At 44.5% G+C, this 21,605-nt stretch overlaps 1 protein-coding gene across 2 annotated transcripts in view; it reads right to left on the reverse strand.

The window, feature by feature from the left end:
- The window catches only part of FBXW11 (F-box and WD repeat domain containing 11), a 156,762-nt gene that overhangs the window by 63,187 nt on the left and 71,970 nt on the right, over positions 1-21,605 (reverse strand). For both annotated transcript variants that reach the window (XM_077266030.1, XM_077266029.1), the window contains 4 exons: positions 12,584-12,809; positions 4,727-4,913; positions 4,542-4,632; positions 966-1,103 (listed from right to left, as the gene is read on the reverse strand). In XM_077266030.1, coding sequence (XP_077122145.1) covers positions 966-1,103; positions 4,542-4,632; positions 4,727-4,913; positions 12,584-12,809 — 642 coding nt within the window. The remainder of the gene's footprint in view (positions 1-965; positions 1,104-4,541; positions 4,633-4,726; positions 4,914-12,583; positions 12,810-21,605) is intronic.

Here is a 21,605-nt window from a genome sequence, read left to right on the forward strand (position 1 = left end):
GCGGTCACATGACCGTGACGTCATGGCAGGTCCTTCTCGCGCAGGACCTGTGATGACGTCGCGGTCACATAACCGTAACGTAATGGCAGGTCCTTCACGCGCAGGACCTGTGATGACGTCGCGGTTACATGACCGTAAGGTAATGGCAGGTCCTTCACGCGCAGGCCGTGATGACGTCGCGGTCACATGACCGTGACGTCATGGCAGGTCCTTCTCCCATAGCATCCTTTGCGCCGGAACCTGCCGGCGGACAGGACGCGACGTCTGAGGGTGAGAATAACACTTTTTTCTTTTTTTTATTATTATTATTTGTAACAATAGATAGTTTTACTATTGATGCAGCATACGCAGCATCAATAGTAAAAACGTGGTCACACAGGGTTAATAGCTGGCATTAACCCTGTGTGAGGGCTGACTGGATGACTGGAGGGGAGTATGGAACGGGCACTGACTGCGGGGAGGAAAGAGCGGCCATATTGCCGCCGGACTGTGGCCGTCGCTGATTGGTCGTGGCAATGGTCGTGGGCGTTTTGCCACGGCCAATCAGCGACTTGGATTCCATGACAGAGGCCGCGACCAATGAATATCCGTGACAGAAAGACAGAAGGACAGACAGACGGAAGTGACCCTTAGATAATTACATAGTTGATTTTCCCTTTAAGGTGGGAGGCCAGGTCATCAGCACAAATGTCTGTGATAGGGGCCTGTGCTTTTGGACTGAAGAAGGAGTGAAAGGTGTTAAAAAGATTTTTTGGGTTGTTAGATAGTGAGAAGATCAGGGTGGTGTAGTAGGTCTATTTGGCGAGGTGAAGGGCAGAATTATAGGTTCTTAACATAAATTTGCAGAGGATGAAGTCTTCTGGTGTGCGAGCTTTCCTCCATAAGCGTTCAGCATGAGGTATCCAGCTCCACACGCCCTGCCACTGATCAGCAGAATTCCTGTTTCATCACTGACCACATCTTACCTTAATGGAGTTATCCCGCAGTCCGCTGATTATCTTCTCATCGTCATACTGAAGACAGTAAACACCTTTGCTGTTCTCAGAACGGCATTGGATTCTCTGAAGATTATGCCTGCCGCATCTCCAGTTTGCTTCTATTGTCTAAATCGGGAACAAAAAACAAATAACTAAGTACAAATAAAGGAATAAGCATCCAACAGAAATGACAAATGCCAAATCTGCAACTTTGGATGGAAACGTAAACCAAAATCCACCACAATGGGAGCTAAATGTGATGCATGGTTTGCAACCAGCTGATGTTAGCGGCAAACTGGGCAATTGCTTACGGCCCCCACTCCCTTAGACTACGTACCAAAGATCAGCTTTTGGAGAAATTTTAATGTTGCAGAATTTCTGCATCTATTATATATATATATTTTTTTTATTTAGGAGAAACAAAAACACAGCAAATAATTAGATAAAGCCATTAAATTAAACATTTTCCAAAACATCTGTAACGTGAACAAGAATCCACATTGTGACCTTAGGTTCGACTAATTTTCATATTAACATAGGAAGGAGAGCGAAGAGAAAAAAGCAGAACTTCAGGCATGAAGAAAGACAAAAAGAAGAGTAGACTGTGAAAAATAAAAGTGAGAAATTAGAGTAAAATAAAAAAAAATAAAAAAGGGAGTGATGGAAGGGGGAGAAAACCACCCCAATCCAGGCATCCATTCGAACAAAATTGCACTTTTTTATATTTTCGGATTATAAGACGCACCGGACCATAAGATGCACCTAAGGTTTAGAGGAGGAAATTAGGAAAAAAAAATTGAAGCAAAAAAATGGTCAGTTCTGTAATGTAATATCCCCTATCCTGGTATGCATGGCTCCATCCTTATCCTGGTATGATTGGCACCACGTCAGTCCTGGTATGCATGACCCCATCCCAGTCCTGGAATGATTGACCCCATCCCAGTCCTGGTATGATTGATCCCATCTCAGTCCTGGTATGATTGACCCCATCCCAGTCCTGGTATGATTGGTCCCATCCCTAGTCTGGTATAATTGTCCCCATCCCGGTCCTGGTATGATTAGCCCCCCATCTCTTTTCTTTTATAATGTCCCCTTCCCGTTCCTGGTATGATTAGCCCCATCCTTTTTTCTTTTATAATTGGCCCCATCCTTTTTCTTTTGTAATTGGCCCCATCCCATTCCTGGAATGTTGGTCCCATCCTTTTTATTTTATAATTGGCTCCATGCTGTTCCTGGAATGTTGGTCCCATCCTTTTTCTTTTATAATTGACCCCATCATGTTCTTGGAATGTTGGTCCCATCCTTATTCTTTTATAATTAGCCCCATCCTGTTCCTGGTATCCATGGCCCCATCAGGAAACATAAAAAAAACCCAAAACATTACACTCACCTACACGGCGCTCCCTCGCAGCGTCCTGCTCCAGTGCCAGCAGCTGCTTAATGCTTGCAAGAAGCCCATGGCAGGGAAGCCATACGCTGCTCACAAGCAGAGCGAGCACAGCTGCCAGAATACTCACCAGGACCGTTCATTACAGAGAGCGGTGAGTATCTATTCCTCTTCAGTAGCGCGCACTATCAGCTGCCTTCTTCCTGCTCCTGCCAGCAGTCACGTGTGCCGATACTTGAGAAATGAATATTCTGAATATTCATTTCTCTTAAGTATTGGCACACGTGACCACCGGCCCCAGCAGGAAGCAGGCTGCTGACATTCCTCGCCACTGAAGAGGAATGGAATGGATACTCACTAGTGATGAGTGAATATACTCATTACTCAAGATTTCTCGAGCATGCTCGGGGGTCCTCTGAGTATTTTTTATTGCTCAGAGATTTAGTTTTTCTTGCCGCAGCTGAATGTTTTACATCTGTTAGCCAGCATAAGTACATGTGGGGTTGCCTGGTTGCTAGGGAATCCCCACATGTACTTATGCTGACTAACAGATGTAAATCTTTCAGCTGCGGCAAGAAAAACAATCTCCGAGCACTAAAAAGATACTCGGAGGACCCCCGAGCATGCTCGAGAAATCTCGAGTAACTAGTATATTCGCTCATCACTAATACTCACCGCTCTCTTCGATGAACGGTCCTGGTGAGTATTCTGGCAGCTGTGCTCGCTCTGCTTGTGAGCAGCGCATGACGCCCCTGCCATGCGCTTCTTACAAGCATTAAGAAGCTGCTGGCACCGGAGCAGGATGCTGCGAGGGAGCGCTGTATAGGTGAGGGTAATTTTTTATTTTATTTTTTTATGTTTCCTGATGGGGCCATGGATACCAGGAACAGGATGGGGCCAATTATAAAAGAAAAAAGGATGGGGCCAAAATTCCAGGAACAAGATGGGGCCAGTTATACCAGGGATGCCAGAAAAATGAATATGCATTTCCCTCCACGCCCATGGGCGTGGAATGCGGTGCATATTCATTTCTCTTTAGCAGCAGGCACATGAGTTAGCCAGAGTCGCCAGCTCCAGCCTCCTGTGACCCAATGCTCCACCGAAACCGCTCCCCCACCTTCCCACCACAGCCAGAGCCCATACATCCGGACTATAAGACGCACCACCCCCATTATCCTCCATATTTTGGGAGGAAAAAGGTGCGTCTTATAGTCCGAAAAATAAGGTTAACCTTAATTGTGTTTTTCATTTTGTTTTTTATTGTGTTTTTGACGATGCGTTTATTGTGTCGTGTGTCACGCTTTAAATAAAGCTGGTTTGTTTTTGATACTTCCTGGTATTTGGATTTGACGAAACTTTATTGACATACTTTGCGGCAGATTACATTAATTTGATGCGTTTCCATAGCGTATCCGCATGAGTAATTGACATGCTGCGGATTTGAAACTCACACCGCAGGTCAGTTTACACCATGCAAAAAAGAAGCATCGCTGGCATGAGATTTCTATAAATCACATCACTTAGCTGGAATTGTAAGACATTGTGTCTTTGCGTCTGACGTAGCAAAAATATGCAGCTTCAGAGGAAAAAAAAAACTCACCAAACACTCATCCTAGAAACGTAGCTTTACAGCCCCTCAGTGCTTACAGCAGAAACTACATTGATAATAGCAGTTTTGAGAGCGGGCGAGAAAGAGAGCGAGCAAGAGCACCGTTCCCCAGAAAGCAGGGTGCTGTGAGATAGAGGAGCAGTGCTCACAGTAAGGGCTGATTAAGGGCTCGCTTACAGTGTATAATACGGCTGAGTGCTATCTGATGTTTTAACGGATAGCACTCGGACCAATGTTATACTATGGGGTAGTGAACATTTGCAGGGGTTTTTTTTTCCCTAGAGGCCCGATTCAGTAAACTGACACTTGGCTCATATTTGGAGCAGAGTGTCATTAACATAATCGAGCAGAATATTTTGCATGAGAGAACATACACTCGTCTAACCCTGGCCTAAAAGCATGGCAACCAGTTTACATCAGAAAGTTCACGGATAAGGCCGCACTACATAAAAAAAAGGAAAGTATTGGGCGCTATGACCATCTCTTTATGCCCTACACATGCCCTATTTTTTGTACAGTATTTTTATTTACAAAATTAAAATTAATCACCAGTGCAAACATTACTAACCTCAATATCTTCAATAATTTTGGGGTAAAGTGACCTGTAAAATGAATTTGGTGGGCCATCAGTAGGTCTGTTTTTAAAAAGATATTGATCCCTGGAGGAGGGAGGAAAAAAAATCAATTACCATACATTCTGTAGTAAAACCCTGGGGCAATGACTGGACTGAATGACATAAGAGGAATACATACCATTGTCTTCTTTCTGATAAACCCTTCCATAATGGATCAGTACGGACCATTCTCTCGATAAGCTTCTTCCAGAGCATGCCTTCTGAAATCACCCTTTGCCATTCTTTGCATACAAGTTCTGCTGCACACAGTGATCGAGCATCCAAGTAGGAAAGTATATTTTCTGCAATATGCTCCAAGCCCTGTTCTGTAAGTGAGGACAACCATAAAGAAATCTCAGATCAGGTTAACATTTTAAAGACCATTTACGATATAAAAGAAACGTGTCTGATCTATTAAGCCTTTGTATAAATGAACCACTGACACAGCGTTCTTATAAAGTTCCAGGAGGCCACAAGCGCCTTATCTCTACCTAATACTCCAATCCTAAAGCTCACACTTGCCCTCTCCTCACTGCTTAGGCCCCTTTCACATTTCCGTCGGTACAGGCCCGTCGCAATGCGTCGGGCCGACGTACCGACAGACGTTGTGAATTCTTTGCACGACGTGGGCAGCGGATGCAGTTTTTCGACACATCCGCTGCCCATTCTGCAGTCCGGGGAGTAGGGGGGGGGGGGGTTCGGCTGCGCATGCGCAGTCGAAAATGGCAGACGCGACGCACAAAAAAAGTTACATTGAACTTTTTTTGTGGCGACGGTCCGCCAAAACACGACGGATCCGTCGCACGACGGATGCGACGTGTGGCAATTCGTCGCGATCCGTTGCTAATACAAGTTTATGGGCAAAAAACGCAACCTGCGAGCACATTTGCAGGATCCGTTTTTTGCCCTAAATGACGGATTGCAGAGGATTGCAAACGACGGAAGTGTGAAAGAGGCCTTAGTACTACCAACAAATTGCATACAGAAAACATACAGAACAAAGAGGGGAAAAAAAAAAAAAGATTGAAAAGAATGTGATTAATTGAAACATAGCTTTATTACCTATAGATACCATAGTTTAGAATTCTTGGCACGTGGTCCCCTAACATGCTGGACGGCCACTAAATTCTATGGCCCCCTCCTGGACTTTATTACCATCTGGATAATATAACGTGGAATGGGACGGTACAATTTAGTGGTTGTACAATATATACAGTAGGTATAGGAGACGACCTTCCTCAGACAAAAAAAACTGGACTGTGGTATCCATAAGTCAGGATCACGCACACTGATTATATAGAGTAACAAAAATAAAATACATAATTATGGTTTCAATAAAAAAGTTGTATCTATAATTGCATTCTTTTCAATCTTTTTTCCCCACCTTCTTATCAGTTATAGACTCTACTTTAAAGAGAATCTGTCAGCAATATCTAACCCCCAAATTGCAAGAACACGCAGGTACTTGAATTGTAAATCCAATGACATCTTTAAATCTCCTATTTGTTGCTTCCCGAAAAATTAGTATTATAATTCATACGCAAGCGAGGTAACTGCTCTGGGAATGACAACACATTTAAAGAAGCACTCCTCCCATTAAAGTTTTTTCAATATGTTGCGATCATATTATATAGCACTGTTCACTTACTATTGTTCATTTCGTCTTCCTACACAGCTATTTCTTCTCTGCTCTATGTAGAAACAGAAGTCTCTGGTCCCTGCATTTATCATTCCCCCTCTTTAGCTCCTGACCCAGCTGCTGCCTTCTGTTTCCTCCCAGTGACTTTGCAGTGACTCATACAGGGAAAATGTACTCCTGTTTCTACATACAGCTTAGGCTAGTTTCACACTAACGTTTTGAGGAGCTGCGGACTTCCTCCGTGAAGCCCTGCCCTCGGCCGCTAGCTCCGCCTACTTCTGCATGCGGCCTGCGTACCTATCTTTAACATTAAGTACACAGGTCGTGCCGCTGTATGCGGATGCTTCCGCATGCGTCGTTTTGATGATGCAGAGAAAAAAAAATTGCTACAAGCTGCGTCCTACGCTGGTCGCCGCATCGTCAAAACGACGCATGCAGAAGCATCCGCATACAGCGGCACGACCTGCGTACCTAATGTTAAAGAAAGGTATGCAGGCCCCATAAAGAAGTAGGCGGAGCTAGCGGCGGAGGTGCGGCCGAGGGTAGGGCTTCACTGAGGAAGTCTGCAGCCGTCCGCAGCTCCTCAAAACGCTAATGTGAAACCGGCCTTAGAAGGATTCAGCTAGTCAGTTTTTCATTACGTGAGGTCATAGTCCTAATGGAAAAGAAAAGAATTAGCTGGGTAAGAGGGAAAAATGAGCAACTGTAAGTGCACAGTGGGATAGAATATGATTGCAATATATTAAGAGGATATACATTTTGATGGGAGCGCTGCTTTAAGGAGCCACTCCCTCCAAATTTTTTCCTTCATAGTACCAGCCTCTTCAGCAGATTGGCAGCTCACAGTCTAGCTTCCGTGCCTGACACGTGACATCACAGGGCAGACACCAGTAATCAAGCTGAAGAGGATGGAACTAAGTGGGGAGACAACCTGAGGTGGTAGTGGCTCATTAAAATCTCTGGGCATGACAGAACACTTAACATCTCATTTGCATACAAATTAAAACGCAGAATTAAAAGGAATATGCAGTGTATCCTCTGTGATATGTATGGCAGTTTCAGTGTATGAAGAAAGAATTCCAGCTCAACGAGGCGATGAAAAGTAAACACTTGGTACTTTATTCACTTCATGTCAGAAGCAGAGGATAAGACATCAGCACAATACAATTAAAAACACTATCTACGCGTTTCAGGTGACAGAGCACCCTTAATCATGATATCATGATTAAGGGTGCTCTGTCACCTGAAACGCGTAGATAGTGTTTTTAATTGTATTGTGCTGATGTCTTATCCTCTGCTTCTGACATGAAGTGAATAAAGTACCAAGTGTTTACTTTTCATCGCCTGGTTGAGCTGGAATTCTTTCTTCATTTCTGGCCTCCTCACGCCCTGACACAGCGTTTCCGTGCTCCGAGCTTCCTGGGATAAAGACTATGGTGAGCTGGACTTTTCTTTTGCCCCAGTTTCAGTGTAGCCTGTATGATGTGTACCGCGATCGGAGTATATTCTATGTGATGTATACAGGAGTTTAAGTGACCACTAAATGATGGATACAGCAGAGTCTCAGTGTATTCTATATGATGTATACAGCAGAGTCTCCGTGTATTCTATATGATGTATACAGCAGAGTCTCCGTGTATTCTACATGATGTATACAGCAGAGTCTCTATTCTATATGATGTATACAGCAGAGTCTCCGTGTATTCTATATGATGTATACAGCAGAGTCTCCGTGTATTCTATATGATGTATACAGCAGAGTCTCCGTGTATTCTACATGATGTATACAGCAGTCTCCGTGTATTCTACATGATGTATACAGCAGTCTCCGTGTATTCTATATGATGTATACAGCAGAGGCTCCGTGTATTCTATATGATGTATACAGCAGAGTCTCCGTGTATTCTACATGATGTATACAGCAGAGTCTCTATTCTATATGATGTATACAGCAGAGTCTCCGTGTATTCTATATGATGTATACAGCAGAGTCTCCGTGTATTCTATATGATGTATACAGCAGAGTCTCCGTGTATTCTACATGATGTATACAGCAGTCTCCGTGTATTCTATATGATGTATACAGCAGAGGCTCCGTGTATTCTATATGATGTATACAGCAGAGTCTCCGTGTATTCTATATGTATACAGCAGTCTCCGTGTATTCTATATGATGTATACAGCAGTCTCCGTGTATTCTATATGATGTATACAGCAGAGTCTCCGTGTATTCTATATGATGTATACAGCAGAGTCTCTGTGTATTCTATATGATGTATACAGCAGAGTCTCCGTGTATTCTACATGATGTATACAGCAGTCTCCGTGTATTCTACATGATGTATACAGCAGAGTCTCCGTGTATTCTATATGATGTATACAGCAGAGTCTCCGTGTATTCTACATGATGTATACAGCAGTCTCTATTCTATATGTTGTATACAGCAGTCTCTGCGTATTCTATATGATGTATACAGCAGTCTCTGCATATGGTATATGATGTATACAGCAGTCTCCGTGTATTCTATATGATGTATACAGCAGAGTCTCAGTGTATTCTATATGATGTATACAGCAGAGTCTCAGTGTATTCTATATGATGTATACAGCAGAGTCTCAGTGTATTCTATATGATGTATACAGCAGAGTCTCTATTCTATATTATGTATACAGCAGAGTCTCAGTGTATTCTATATGATGTATACAGCAGAGTCTCAGTATTCTACATGATGTATACAGCAGAGTCTCAGTATTCTACATGATGTATACAGCAGAGTCTCTATTCTATATGATGTATACAGCAGTCTCTGCGTATTCTATATGATGTATACAGAAGTCTCTGCGTATTCTATATGATGTATACAGCAGTCTCTGCATATGGTATATGATGTATACAGCAGTCTCTGCATATGCTATATGATGTATACAGCAGTCTCTGCATATGCTATATGATGTATACAGAAGTCTCTGCATATGCTATATGATGTATACAGCAGACTCATTGTATCCTATTTGATATATACAGTAGTGTTTCACTGTGTTCTATGTAATGCATACAGCAGTCTCAGTGTATCCTATTTGATGTATACAGCAGTCTGAGTGCATCCTGTGATGTATACAGCAGTCTCAGTGAATGCTATGTGATGTGCATGACAGACTGTCACATGCTGACAAGATTGCAGCATGCGACAGCTGCAGCCAATCACTTGGCTAATCAGTGATGCAGAGAGATTGCTCAAGACCACTATGCACACTGACTGGCTCCAGTGGGACCAGCTGTAGTTTTTACGTGGTGCTAGTTTTGGGTAGATATGAATATTTGATCAATGTCTAGTCTGTTTCTCTAATTTGTAGTTAACTTACATAGTTTTTTAGATTTATTTTACCTTAAAAAAAAAAAAAGACAAAACACTTTTTTCCCTGCAATTTCCATATTCTGAGACATACCGTATATACTTGAGTATAAGCCGACCCAAGTATAAGCCGAGGCACCTAATTTTGCCACAGAAAACTGGGTAAGCTTATTGACTCGAGTATAAGACGAGTATGCATTGTCCCCCTCATCCCTATCCTTCTCTGTGTGGCTCCCTCGGTCCCCTCATTGTATGCGTGGCTCCCCCATCATATGCGTGGCTCCCCAGTCCTCTCCATGGCTCCACCATCCTCCTCACCCTCCTCGGTCCGTTGCTGCAGGTCCCTGCATCTCCGTTGTCCCGCCGCGGCTCTGGCAGCTCTCCTGTGCTGAGCGGTCACGTGGTAACACTCATTAAGGTGATGAATATGCGCTCCACCCCTATGGGTGCCAGCACCGAGGGCGCGCAGGTAGGCAAGTATGATGTGTGCGCCAGCTCCTGGCACCCGCTGCTCCGCCGACCCCCTCCTCCGCCGGCTTTCTTACCATGACTCATGCATAAGTCGAGGGGGGGCCTTTTCAGCCCAAAAAAATGTGGGTAACTCATTTTCCCTGTTGATTGAACTGTGTGAGAACTTGATTTTGTGTGTAGAACAGCCGGAAATGTCTTCTCTTTGGCATCATTCTGGCATACCTATGACTATTTGATCTCTTTACGTAACATTTTTTGTGAGGCTGGCTAAAACAAAACAGCATTTCTGGCAAGGATTATTGATTTTTTTTTTTTAAAGTTGTGGATTGTGCCAGATACATAATGAAATGTTTTGGGTTTTTTTGTTTTTTTTAAGTATGGGTCGTTATGAAAGAGCTTATAGCAAATGTGTGTCTTTTGGGGGGCATTTGTATTTTCCAGAATAAGCCAATTTTCACTGATAAATTTGGGAATTTTTGGGTACTAATTAAATATTTTTAATTTTCACCATACTTATTCATCCCACAAGGGGACTTGACTATGTGCTCCTTAGATAATACAATGCAAAATGTATGCAGTGCAGTGTAATAAACCCTGCATGTCAGTATTAGGCTAGTTTCACACATTTCATGGTCCAAGTGCAAGCTAGCCGTTCAGTCTCACAAGCATATACAGGGCTGTAGGGTTTTATCAGGAGACCCACAGTCAGTTTGTTCTCACTGAAACATGAATGTATGAGTCCAACTTTATGAAGACAAATATAAGAAATGACAGCGTCCATTTCAGTGATGCAGGTGAAACAAAAACTTTATTCCTCCAAAAATCATAGAACTACATTTTGACGAACACAGCTGTTTTTGTCAAGCACTAACACTGCTGGTGTAAGATGCTGGAGAAATAGACATTTTTCACTTTCTTTTACCACAGTTGACACTGTTACTTTCATCTGTTTGGATGGCTTTGCTAAAGAAGATTCCCTGGATTGTTTAACCCTTTTCTGCCATTGGACGGAATAGTACGTCCAATGGCAGAACCCCCGCTTTGATGCGGGCTCCAGCGGTGAGCCCGCATCAAAGCCGGGACATGTCAGCTGTTTTGTACAGCTGACATGTGCCCGCAATAGTGGCGGGTGGAACCGCGATCCACCCGCCGCTATTAACTAGTTAAATGCCGCTGTCAAACACTGACAGTGGCATTTAACAAGTGTTTCCGGCCATCGGGTCGGAAACGCACGCACCTGTGACCCCAGTCACGTGATCGGGCGTCATCGGTGCGTTGGTATAACAACCAGAGGTCTTCTGTACACCTCTATTGTTGTTGATGCCAGATTGCTGTGAGCGCCACCCTGTGGACGGCGCTCAAAGCAATGCAGTAAATCTGCTACATAGGAGTGATCTGATGAGCATAAGCTCTCATCCAACTAGAGATCCTGAAAAAATGGAGACGCTACGGGTCTCGGAAAATTGCACAATTTTTTATTTATTTTTTTTAGCAAATTTTGGAATTTTTCACCACATACATAAAAAAAGAACCTAGACATATTTGAGGTCTATGAACTCATAATGACCTGGAGAATCATAATGGCAGGTCAGTTTTAGCATTTAGTGAACCTAGCAAAAAAAGCCAAACAAGAAACAAGTGTGGGATTGCACTTTTTTTTTGCAATTTCACCGCACTTGGAATTTTAATCCTGTTTTCTAGTACACGACATGGTAAAACCAATGGTGCCGTCCAAACGTACAACTTGTGCCATAAAAAGTAAGCCCTCACATGGCCATATTGACGGAAAAATAAAAAAGTTATGGCTCTGGGAAGAAGGGGAGCGAAAAAAGCTCTGGGGGTTAAGGGGTTAATCTTGCACACTGTATGAGAGACAATAGTAGAGGCCTTTGGATATTTCTTTAGTCTTTTTGACAGTGGCATAGTAGCAGGCAGCCTATTAGTAAAAGGGGGAGTATGAGTGGGATACCTTGTCCTTGGCTAAACCTTATCCTCTAGCTAAACCAATCGACAAAGTAACAAAGGAAAAGACACAAAGGCAGCACTCGCAAGCTTCTAAGCAAGTGCATTTGTCACCCAATCTGCAATGTTTCAGCTTACACCCAGAGTGTTTTGAAGCATTGCTGAAAGGCTGGGAGGTAAGCCACCATGTTGTATATGGGATCACAAACACTTGTTTTGCATTGAAGCTCGAGAGTGTGGTCTTCTCTTTTCCTAGGCAGACACAGAGCCCATTGTTAGGCCACCAGTTGCTGTAGCAACCCATCAATACAGTGGTAATATGGAGGAAGATTGAAACTGCTGGAATTAAAGCTAGACACCACTATATCTGCGCCATCTCTGGGACACAAATCTTGATGTGGCAAGTTACACTCCATCAGGACGGACAGAAATGTCTTTTTGTGGGAAAAGTTTAAGAACAAGGGATAAAAAAAAAAAGGAAAGTGGCAACATTTTTCTGAGTTTTCAATAGACATTTGTGAACATTAACACCATTTCTCTAGCGACTTGTGGAGCGTTTCACAATATTTACCTGGTAGTGCCGTGATGAAGTCTCGTTGCAACATGGGCTTCAAGTAAGAATTAATATGACCATGTTGGTAGTGACACATTCGGGAAATAAGATGTTCAACAAATTCAACCTGATCTGATTCAGACCACTGATCAAAAAATTTTATACACAAGTCCTTCTCTTTCTCATAATTTCCATCAGATGTGCGCTTTCTGGATACAATCACTGATGATGTTCCATTAGTTATCTGTAAAAGAAAGTGGATGGGGAATAATTGACATTTGTAATAAGGCTATGCACACAGACTGACTAATTATACATATTCTGATACATTATACATTCCAAACTTTTGTGTCAAGTGAAAGCAGAATGAGAAAAGGATCCAGAAACCTGTAAGCTCGATATGCTCTATACCTGGCTTAGACCCCCCAAGGAACTTATCTAGATGTGTTGTGAGAACTTTGAACCCCCAAGTGTTTCACTACAGTTTATAACGCAGAGCCGTGAAAATAAAAAAAAATTTCCACAAAAATTTTTTAGCCCCCAGTTTTGTATTTTCCCAAGGGTAACAGAAGAAATTGGACCCCAAAAGTTGTTGTCCAATGTATCCCGAGTACGCCGATACCCCATATGTTGGGGTAAACCCTTGTTTGGTCCCACGGGAGAGCTCGGAAGGGAAGGAGCACTGTTTTACTTTTTCAACGCAGAATTGGCTGGAATTGAGATCGGACGCCATGTCGCGTTTGGAGAGCCCCTGATGTGCCTAAACAGTGGAAACCCCCAATAATAACAAACCATAATCCAAACACATCCCTAACCCTAATCCCAATGGTAACCCTAACCACACCCCTAAACCCTAATCCCAACCTTATTCCCAACCGTAAATGTAATCCAAACCCTAACCCTAACTTTACCCCCAACCCTAACCCTAACTTTAGCCCCAACCCAAACTGTAGCCTTAACCCTAGCCCCAACCCTAACCCTAGCCCTAACCCTTGCCCAAACTCAAGCCCTAACCTAACGGGAAAATGGAAATACATTTTTTAAATTTTTTAATTTTTCCCTAACTAAGCCGGTGATGAAGGGGGGTTTGATTTACTTTTACAGTGGGTTTTGTAGCGGATTTTTTATAATTGGCAGCCATCACACACTGAAAGACGCTTTTTATTGCAAAAAATATTTTTTGTGTTACCACATTTTGAGAGCTATAATTTTTCCATATTTTGGTCCACAGAGTCATGTGAGGTCTTGTTTTTTGCGGGACGAGTTGACGTTTTTATTGGTAACATTTTCGGGCACGTGACATTTTTTGATCACTTTTTATTCCGATTTTTGTGAGGCAGAATGACCAAAAACCAGCTATTCATGAATTTCTTTTGGGGGGGCGTTTATACCATTCCACGTTTGGCAAAATGGATAAAGCAGTTTTATTCTTCGGGTCAGTACGATTACAGCGATATCTCATTTATATCATTGTTTTATGTTTTGGCGCTTTTATACAATAAAAACTTTTCTAGAAAAAATAATTATTTTTGCATCGCTTTATTCTGAGGACTATAACTTTTATTTTTTCTTTGATGACGCTGTATGGCGGCTCGTTTTTTGCGGGACAAGATGACGTTTTCAGCGGTACCATGGTTATTTATATCCGTCTTTTTGATCGCGTATTATTCCACTTTTTGTTTGGCAGTATGATAATAAAGCGTTGGGGTTAACTAGTGGGACAGTTTCATAGGTCGGTCGATACTAAATGTGTACTTTTATTGTTTTTTTTTTTATTTAGATAAAGAAATGTATTTATAGGAACAATTTTTTTTTTTTTTGGAATTTTTTTTTTATTTTTATTTTTTACACATGTGAATGTTTTTTCTTTTAACACTACAACATTGCCCCAGGGGAGGGCATCATGTTAGGCCGGTTTCACACTTGCGTTTGGAGCAGCTGCGGACTTCCTCCGTGAAGCCCCGCCCTCCGCCGCTAGCTCCGCCTACTTCTGCATGCGGCCGGCATGCGGCCTGTGTACCTATATTTAACATTAGGTATGTAGGTCGTGCGGCTGTATGCGGAGGCTGCCGCATGCGTCGTTTTGACGCTGCGGCGACCAGCGTATGACGCAGCCTGTAGCATTTTTTTCTTTTTTATCTGCAGCGTCAAAACGACGCATGCGGCAGCCTCCGCATACAGCCGCACGACCTGCGTACCTAATGTTAAAGATAGGTACGCAGGCCGCATGCGGGCGGCATGCAGAAGTAGGCGGAGCTAGCGGCGGAGGGCGGGGCTTCACGGAGGAAGTCCGCAGCCCTCCGCAGCTTCTCCAAACACAAGTGTGAAACCGGCCTTATAGTGTAAGATCGCTGATCTGACACTTTGCTGTGCACTGTGTCAGATCAGCGATCTGACGTGCACAGCTCCAGGCTTCCCGACGCCTGCTCTGAGCAGGCGCTGTGAAGCCACCTCCCTGCAGGACCTGGATGCTGTGGCCATTTTGGATCCGGGCCTGCTGCAGGGAGGAGGAGGTAAGAGACCCTTGGAGCAACACGAGCACATCGCGTTGCTCCGGGGGGGTCTCAGGGAAGCATGCAGTGGGAGCCCCCTCCCTGCGCAATGCTTCCCTATACCGCCGGAACACTGCGATCATGTTTGATCGCAGTGTGCCGGGGGTTAATTTGCCAGGGACGGTCCATGACCGCTCCTGGCACATAGTGCCGGATGTCAGCTGCAATAGTCAGCTGACACCCAGCCGCGATCGGCCGATCGCTATGACGTACTATCCCGTCGGTGGTCATACGGGCCCACCCCACCTCGACGGGATAGTACGTCTAATGTCAGAAAGGGGTTAAAAAAAAAAAAGTGTTTAAAAATATAAAAAAAATAAAAAAAATATAAAAGTTCAAATCATCCCCCTTTCAAAATAAAAAAAAAATAAAAAAAATAAAAAAAATTAAACCACATATTTGGTATCGCCGCGTTCAGAATCGCCCGATCTATCAATAAAAGCAAAGGATTAACCTGATCGCTAAATGGCGTAGCGAGAAAAAAAATCAAAACGCCAAAGTTACGCTTTTTTGGTCGCCGCGACATTGCATTAAAATGCAATAATGGGCGATCAAAAGAACGTATCTGCACCAAAATGGTATTATTAAAAACGCCAGCTCAGCACGCAAAAAATAGGCCCTCACCCGACCCCAGATCACGAAAAATTGGAGACGCTACGGGTATCGGAAAGTGGCACAATTTATTTTATTTTTTTTAGCAAACTTTGGAATTTTTTTTTACCACTTAGATAAAAGAGAACCTAGACATGTTAGGTGTCTATGAACTCGTAATGACCTGGAGAATTATAACGGCAGTTTCAGCATTTAGTGAACCTAGCAAAAAAGGCAAACAAAAAACAAGTGTGAGATTGCACTTCTTTTGCAATTTCATCACACTTGGAATTTTTTTCCCATTTTCTGTTACACGGCATGGTAAAACCAATGGTATCATTCAAAAGTACATCTCGTCCTACAAAAAATAAGCCCTCACATGGCCATATTGACGGAAAAATAAAAAAAGTTATGGCTCTGGGAAGGAGGGGAGCGAAAAACGAAAACGAAAAAAGCTCCGGGGGTGAATGGGTTAGAGACCCCCCTGATGTACCTAAACAGTGGAAACCCCCCAATTCTAACTGCAACCCTAACACAGCCCTGACCCCAACCCACTCCTAACCACAACCCTAAACCCAACACCACAAAGCTAAATGCTGAAGAAAAAAAAAAAAAAAAAAAGAAATCTCGTAGTGGGTCCTACCGCTCTAACGGAGCGGAGCCGTGAGGCGACCATCGCCACAGCGGCAATGCACCAGCAGGGCAGACGGCCTGTTGCCCCACAGCACCCATGCTGCAAGACTGAGTCACCATGACTCCAGACCACGCCGCCCCACCAGCACAAAAATAGTAGTTACTCACCGATAACGGTGTTTCTCTGAGCCCATGACGGCACCACGGAGAGAGGGGATCCGCCCACCAAGGACAGGAAACCTACAGATAAAAAGGCGGTACCTCTCTCCTGCATCAGTTGTTTACTAGAGAACGATGGGAGACTATGAACGGAGACTTATTTATTTAACATTACTTAATTGAGATACCGCGTGACTATTTACACTATTAGCATAAGGCACTATATTTCTGTGCACACCCAAGAAGTGAAGGGAGGGAATGTACGGGTGCCGTCATGGGCTCAGAGAAACACCGTTATCGGTGAGTAACTACTATTTTCTCTGACGCCCATGACGGCACCACGGAGAGAATTGCAGAGATTTGTACATTAGGGAGGGACCACCGCTTCCAGAACCCTTTTACCAAAGGTAAGGTCCGAAGAGGAGGTAAGGTCCAATCTATAGTGCCTGTAGAAAGTGGACGGTGAAGACCAGGTAGCAGCTTTACATATCTGCTCAATAGAAGCTCCGGCCTTCTCCGCCCAAGAGGTTGCCACTGCTCTTGTTGAGTGCACCTTGATATTTCCCGGGACGGGCATGCCACTCGATGAGTATGACAGGCTGATGGCTTCTGTAATCCACCTTGCCAGGGTGCCCTTAGATGCTTTCTTCCCCTTCCGGGGGCCCTGGAAACACACAAAGAGAGAGGTATCCTCCCTACTCTCCCTAGTGGCTTCTATGTAATGCATCAGGCATCTCCTCACATCTAATGTATGCAATGCCTCTTCCTCTTTGTTTTTGGGATTAGGACAGAAGGAGGGCAGAGATATTTCTTGCGTCCTATGGAAACGGGATGCCACTTTTGGGAGATATGCTGGGTCAATTTTCAGGATGACCCTATCATCGAGGATTTGCATGAAAGGGGGGTTAGCGGATAGGGCCTGGATATCACTGACTCTACGTGCGGAAGTGAGAGCAACGAGCAAGGAAGTTTTAAGGGATAAGATTTTGATTGGAGCTTCCGTTAAGGGTTCAAAGGGAGGTTTAGATAATGCTCTAAGAACTAAATTTAGATCCCAGTTAGGGGTAACCTTCACAGGTAGAGGTCTTGATCTACCGGCTGCTCTGATGAATCTAGAAATCCACCGATTCCCTGCTAAATCATAGTTGAATAAGGCTCCTAGAGCCGCTACGTGAACTTTTAAGGTGCTTGTGGCCAGACCCAGTTCTAACCCTTTCTGCAGAAACTCAAGTATGGCTTTAAGAGGGACACCCTCCCCCATTTTGGCACCTGAAGATGAAAGACATTTTTTCCATATTCTCCCCTATTGTTTGGTTGTAACAGGCTTCCTACTTTTCAGTAGTGTAGATACCAGCCCCGGAGAAAAACCCCTGTTTTCTAGTAACTCCCTTTCAAATGCCAAGCTGTCAAGTGCAAACTCTCCACCTGTGGATGATGAACTGGGCCTTGGGAGAGGAGGTTTGGGAGATCCGGCAGTACCCATGGATCGGAGTTGGACATTCTCATCATCCAGGAAAACCAAGGCCTCTTCGGCCAGAACGGGGCTATTAAGATTATGTGAGCCCCGTCCTCCCGAATCTTCCTCAGCACTGCCGGAATCAGAGCAATAGGGGGAAAGGCATATGCTAGTTGATGGTTCCAGGGAATCAGGAACGCATCTAGAGATACAGGGTTCCCCAAAGGTGTTATTGAGCAAAAAGTGTTCACTTTTTTGTTTAGATGGTTTGCGAAAAGGTCTATATTCGGTTTGACCCATCTTACTGAGATCTGAGAGAACACTGACTGATTCAGTTCCCATTCTCCCTGTTTCAAGCGAGAGCGACTTAGATAATCTGCCCTGTAGTTCTCCACCCCTTTTATGTGAAGGCCCGATAGGGATTGAAGGTTGGTTTCGGCTATGTGGAAGATTGATTTGGTTATCTCCATCAGACTCTGAGAACAGGTACCCCCCTGGCGATTTAGGTACGCTATCACCACTTTGTTGTCCGACATTACTCTGACATGGTGAGACCGAAGGGGACCCAGGAACTCCAATAGTGCAAACTTGACCGCCAGCAGTTCCTTCATATTGGAGGACACCTTCTTCAGATGAGGTGGCCAAGCTCCCTGGGCTAACAGGTCGTTCAGGTGTGCACCCCACCCGCTGGGACTCGCATCCGTTGTTACTATCTGTGAGACTGGAGTTACCCATGGGATTCCTTGAGAAAGATTGTCTAGCGATGTCCACCAACTCAGTGACCGAATTGTGCTTGGAGACAAGTTGAGCCGACCTTCTAAATTTCCTTTTAGAGAGACTTCTTCTGACAAGATTTGCCATTGAAGATCCCTTGAGTGTAACTGAGCCCATTGGACTGCCGGGATGCAGGCCGTCATGGATCCCAGGAGGGACATAGCTTGACGGAGGGTTATGTAAGGGGTGTCTCGCCTTTTGGATACTAGACTTATGATGTTTTAAATTTTCCCCTCTGGGAGACGGCATTCTTGTTTTATAGAGTCCAGAGTAAGGCCCAGGTACTCCTGGATTTGGCATGGTAACAACCTGGATTTTTTTAAGTTCATTAACCAGCCCAGATTTTCTAGTGAATGTCTGATTGTCGTCAGCTGTTCCTCGCAATGTTGCGGAGAGGAACCGATTATCAAAAAATCGTCGAGGTATGGCACTATCAGGGTATCTTGCTCCCTCAGGTGAGCCATTACATCTGCCACTAATTTTGTGAAAACCCGTGGCGCTATGGCCAGCCCGAAGGGAAGGGCTAAAAACTGAAAGTGGCATAACACCCCTCTGATGTAGACTGCTATCCTGAGGTATTTTTGGTGATCTTTGTGAATGGGGACGTGATAATAGGCGTCCTTTAGATCCAGGACTACCATGAAACACAATGGGAACAACATTTTTATCGAGGTCTTTATTGTTTCCATTTTGAAAGACTGAATCTCCAGAAATTTGTTCAGATTTCTCAGATTTATGATCGTCCTGAAAGAACCGTCCGGTTTCTTTCTCAAGAACAGAGGAGAGTAATATCCTTGTCCTTTTTCTTGTAGGGGAACTTCCGTAAGAACCCCTTTGCTTACTAGTCCCATGACTTCTTTTTCCAACGCTAGCTGTTCTTCCTCCGAAGACCTTAGCGATGTTGTCATAAAGAAGGGGCGAGGGGATTTTTGGAACCTCAACTTCAGTCCTGATTTTATTATACTCAACACCCAAGGACTGCTGGTAATTTTCTCCCAGGCCGAGAGGAAGAGGGACAACCTTCCCCCCACCTGGGGCAAGCATTCATTGGGCAGGCTTTTTGTTGTCGTTGGGGTTCCTATTGAATATGAACCCCTTGGTTTTGTTTCGCTTATCTTCTCATTTATCTTGATTTTTTCCCGGTTTCCTTCGGAAGAACCTCTTGCTCCGAAAGGGCCTCTTGTACGAAGGAAAACTCAGGGAGGTAAAGGATTTCTTTTTATCCCCAGCTTTCTCTAAGATATCATCTAGAGTGGGCCCGAATAGGAATTCTCCTTCACAGGGGATGGTACATAATCTAGACTTTGTTTGGAGATCTCCTGGCCAACAATTAAGCCAAAGGGCTCGTCTAGCGGCATTAGAAAAAAACGCCGCTCTTGCTGATAATTTGATTGAATCGGCTGAAGCGTCCGCTAAGAAGGCAGCAGCTCCACGCATAAGTGGTAAAGTATTTAAAATTGAGTCACGAGATGATTTATTTTTGAGTTGGCTTTCTAATTGGTCTAACCATATACATGCAGCCGCGACTGCTGGTTTAAGGCCTCCACCAGCTGCCTCCCATGAGCCTCTGAGGAAGGCATCTGCCTTTTTGTCCATTGGGTCTTTCAAGACCCCCATGTCCTCGAATGGGAGGGCATATTTTTTTGATGCCTTAGCGATGGCCACATCTAACTTAGGCGCTTTATTCCAACAGGAGCAAGATTGATCATCGAATGGGTATTTCCTTTATGGTGTGAGTAGTGCCTTTCTTACGGGTTTCTTCCATTCTTTCTTAATTAAAGCCTGGATTTTTTCATTAAGGGGGAAGGCCCTTCTCTTTTTTTGGTCGAGCCCCCCGAACATTATGTCCTGAACAGATTTTTTGGGGTGAGAGTCTGCCAACCCCATAGTGCTTCTGACAGCCTTAACCAGACTGTCTGTTTCTTCTAAGGGAAAGCAACTACGCCCTCCAGAAGTGGACGAGGATGATGATGATGAGGCCGAGGAGGAAGAAGAGGTGGAGGTGTCTGAATCCATATCCTCCCCTGAATCCCCAGACTCAGGAGACTGGGATCTGTGCTTGGTCTTCCTCCGCTTTTTCCCCCCTTTAAGGGACTTAAAGTTCTCTTCTACCTGGACTTTGATCAGGTTTTTATGGTCCGCTGCGAACCCGGGGAGGCCCTCTGACACTGTCTGTTGGATACAGACACTGCAAAGTCTCTTTTCCCACGAAGATGGAAGATCTTCTCTACACAGAGCACAAATCTTATGCTTAGACTTGCCTGTGCATTTCTTCCCCTATAGTGAGGAAGCACAAAGATAGGCCCTCACTATCACGTAGATCACTTACCACCTTATGGACCCATAAATACCGGTTGGGAGTGATCCAATGTCAGTCTATCCTTAGAGCCGGACGCTGTGCTGGACTCCTTGCTGCGCAGTGATCCAGAACGCCCTTTACCGGTATCCTGGTGCCCTTTCTGGGGACGTTGCTTCTGCTGCTGCTGTGGCGGCGGCGGAGATGCCCTGGACAGGGGAGATGCCTGTTCGACGTCGCTCATGACTGGTGAGCGCTGGACGGTCTCCATAGGAAGCGTCTGCCCCCACGTGTGTGCTCACTAAATAGCGGTGGAAGGCGCCATTTTTTTAAAAAAAATATTCCCGCGCATGCGCAGCTCCGGCGCGATCGCACAGAATCTCGCGCCTGCGCCGATGTAGCGAGTTCCCAGACCGCGGCTGCACAGCCAAGTCCCGCGCCTGCGCGGCTCATTTAGCCCTGAGCGATGCCGCAGCCAGCCGCGCGTGCGCAGAGACTCCTCCTGTTAAAATCCCGGGGAATCTCGCGCGTGCGCAGCGGAATCCAAGATGGCACCGCGCATCACCTTACCTTCTTGCT

This window comes from Ranitomeya variabilis, chromosome 5 (assembly GCF_051348905.1).
Source record: "Ranitomeya variabilis isolate aRanVar5 chromosome 5, aRanVar5.hap1, whole genome shotgun sequence".
In the NCBI taxonomy this organism is placed as follows: domain Eukaryota; kingdom Metazoa; phylum Chordata; class Amphibia; order Anura; family Dendrobatidae; genus Ranitomeya; species Ranitomeya variabilis.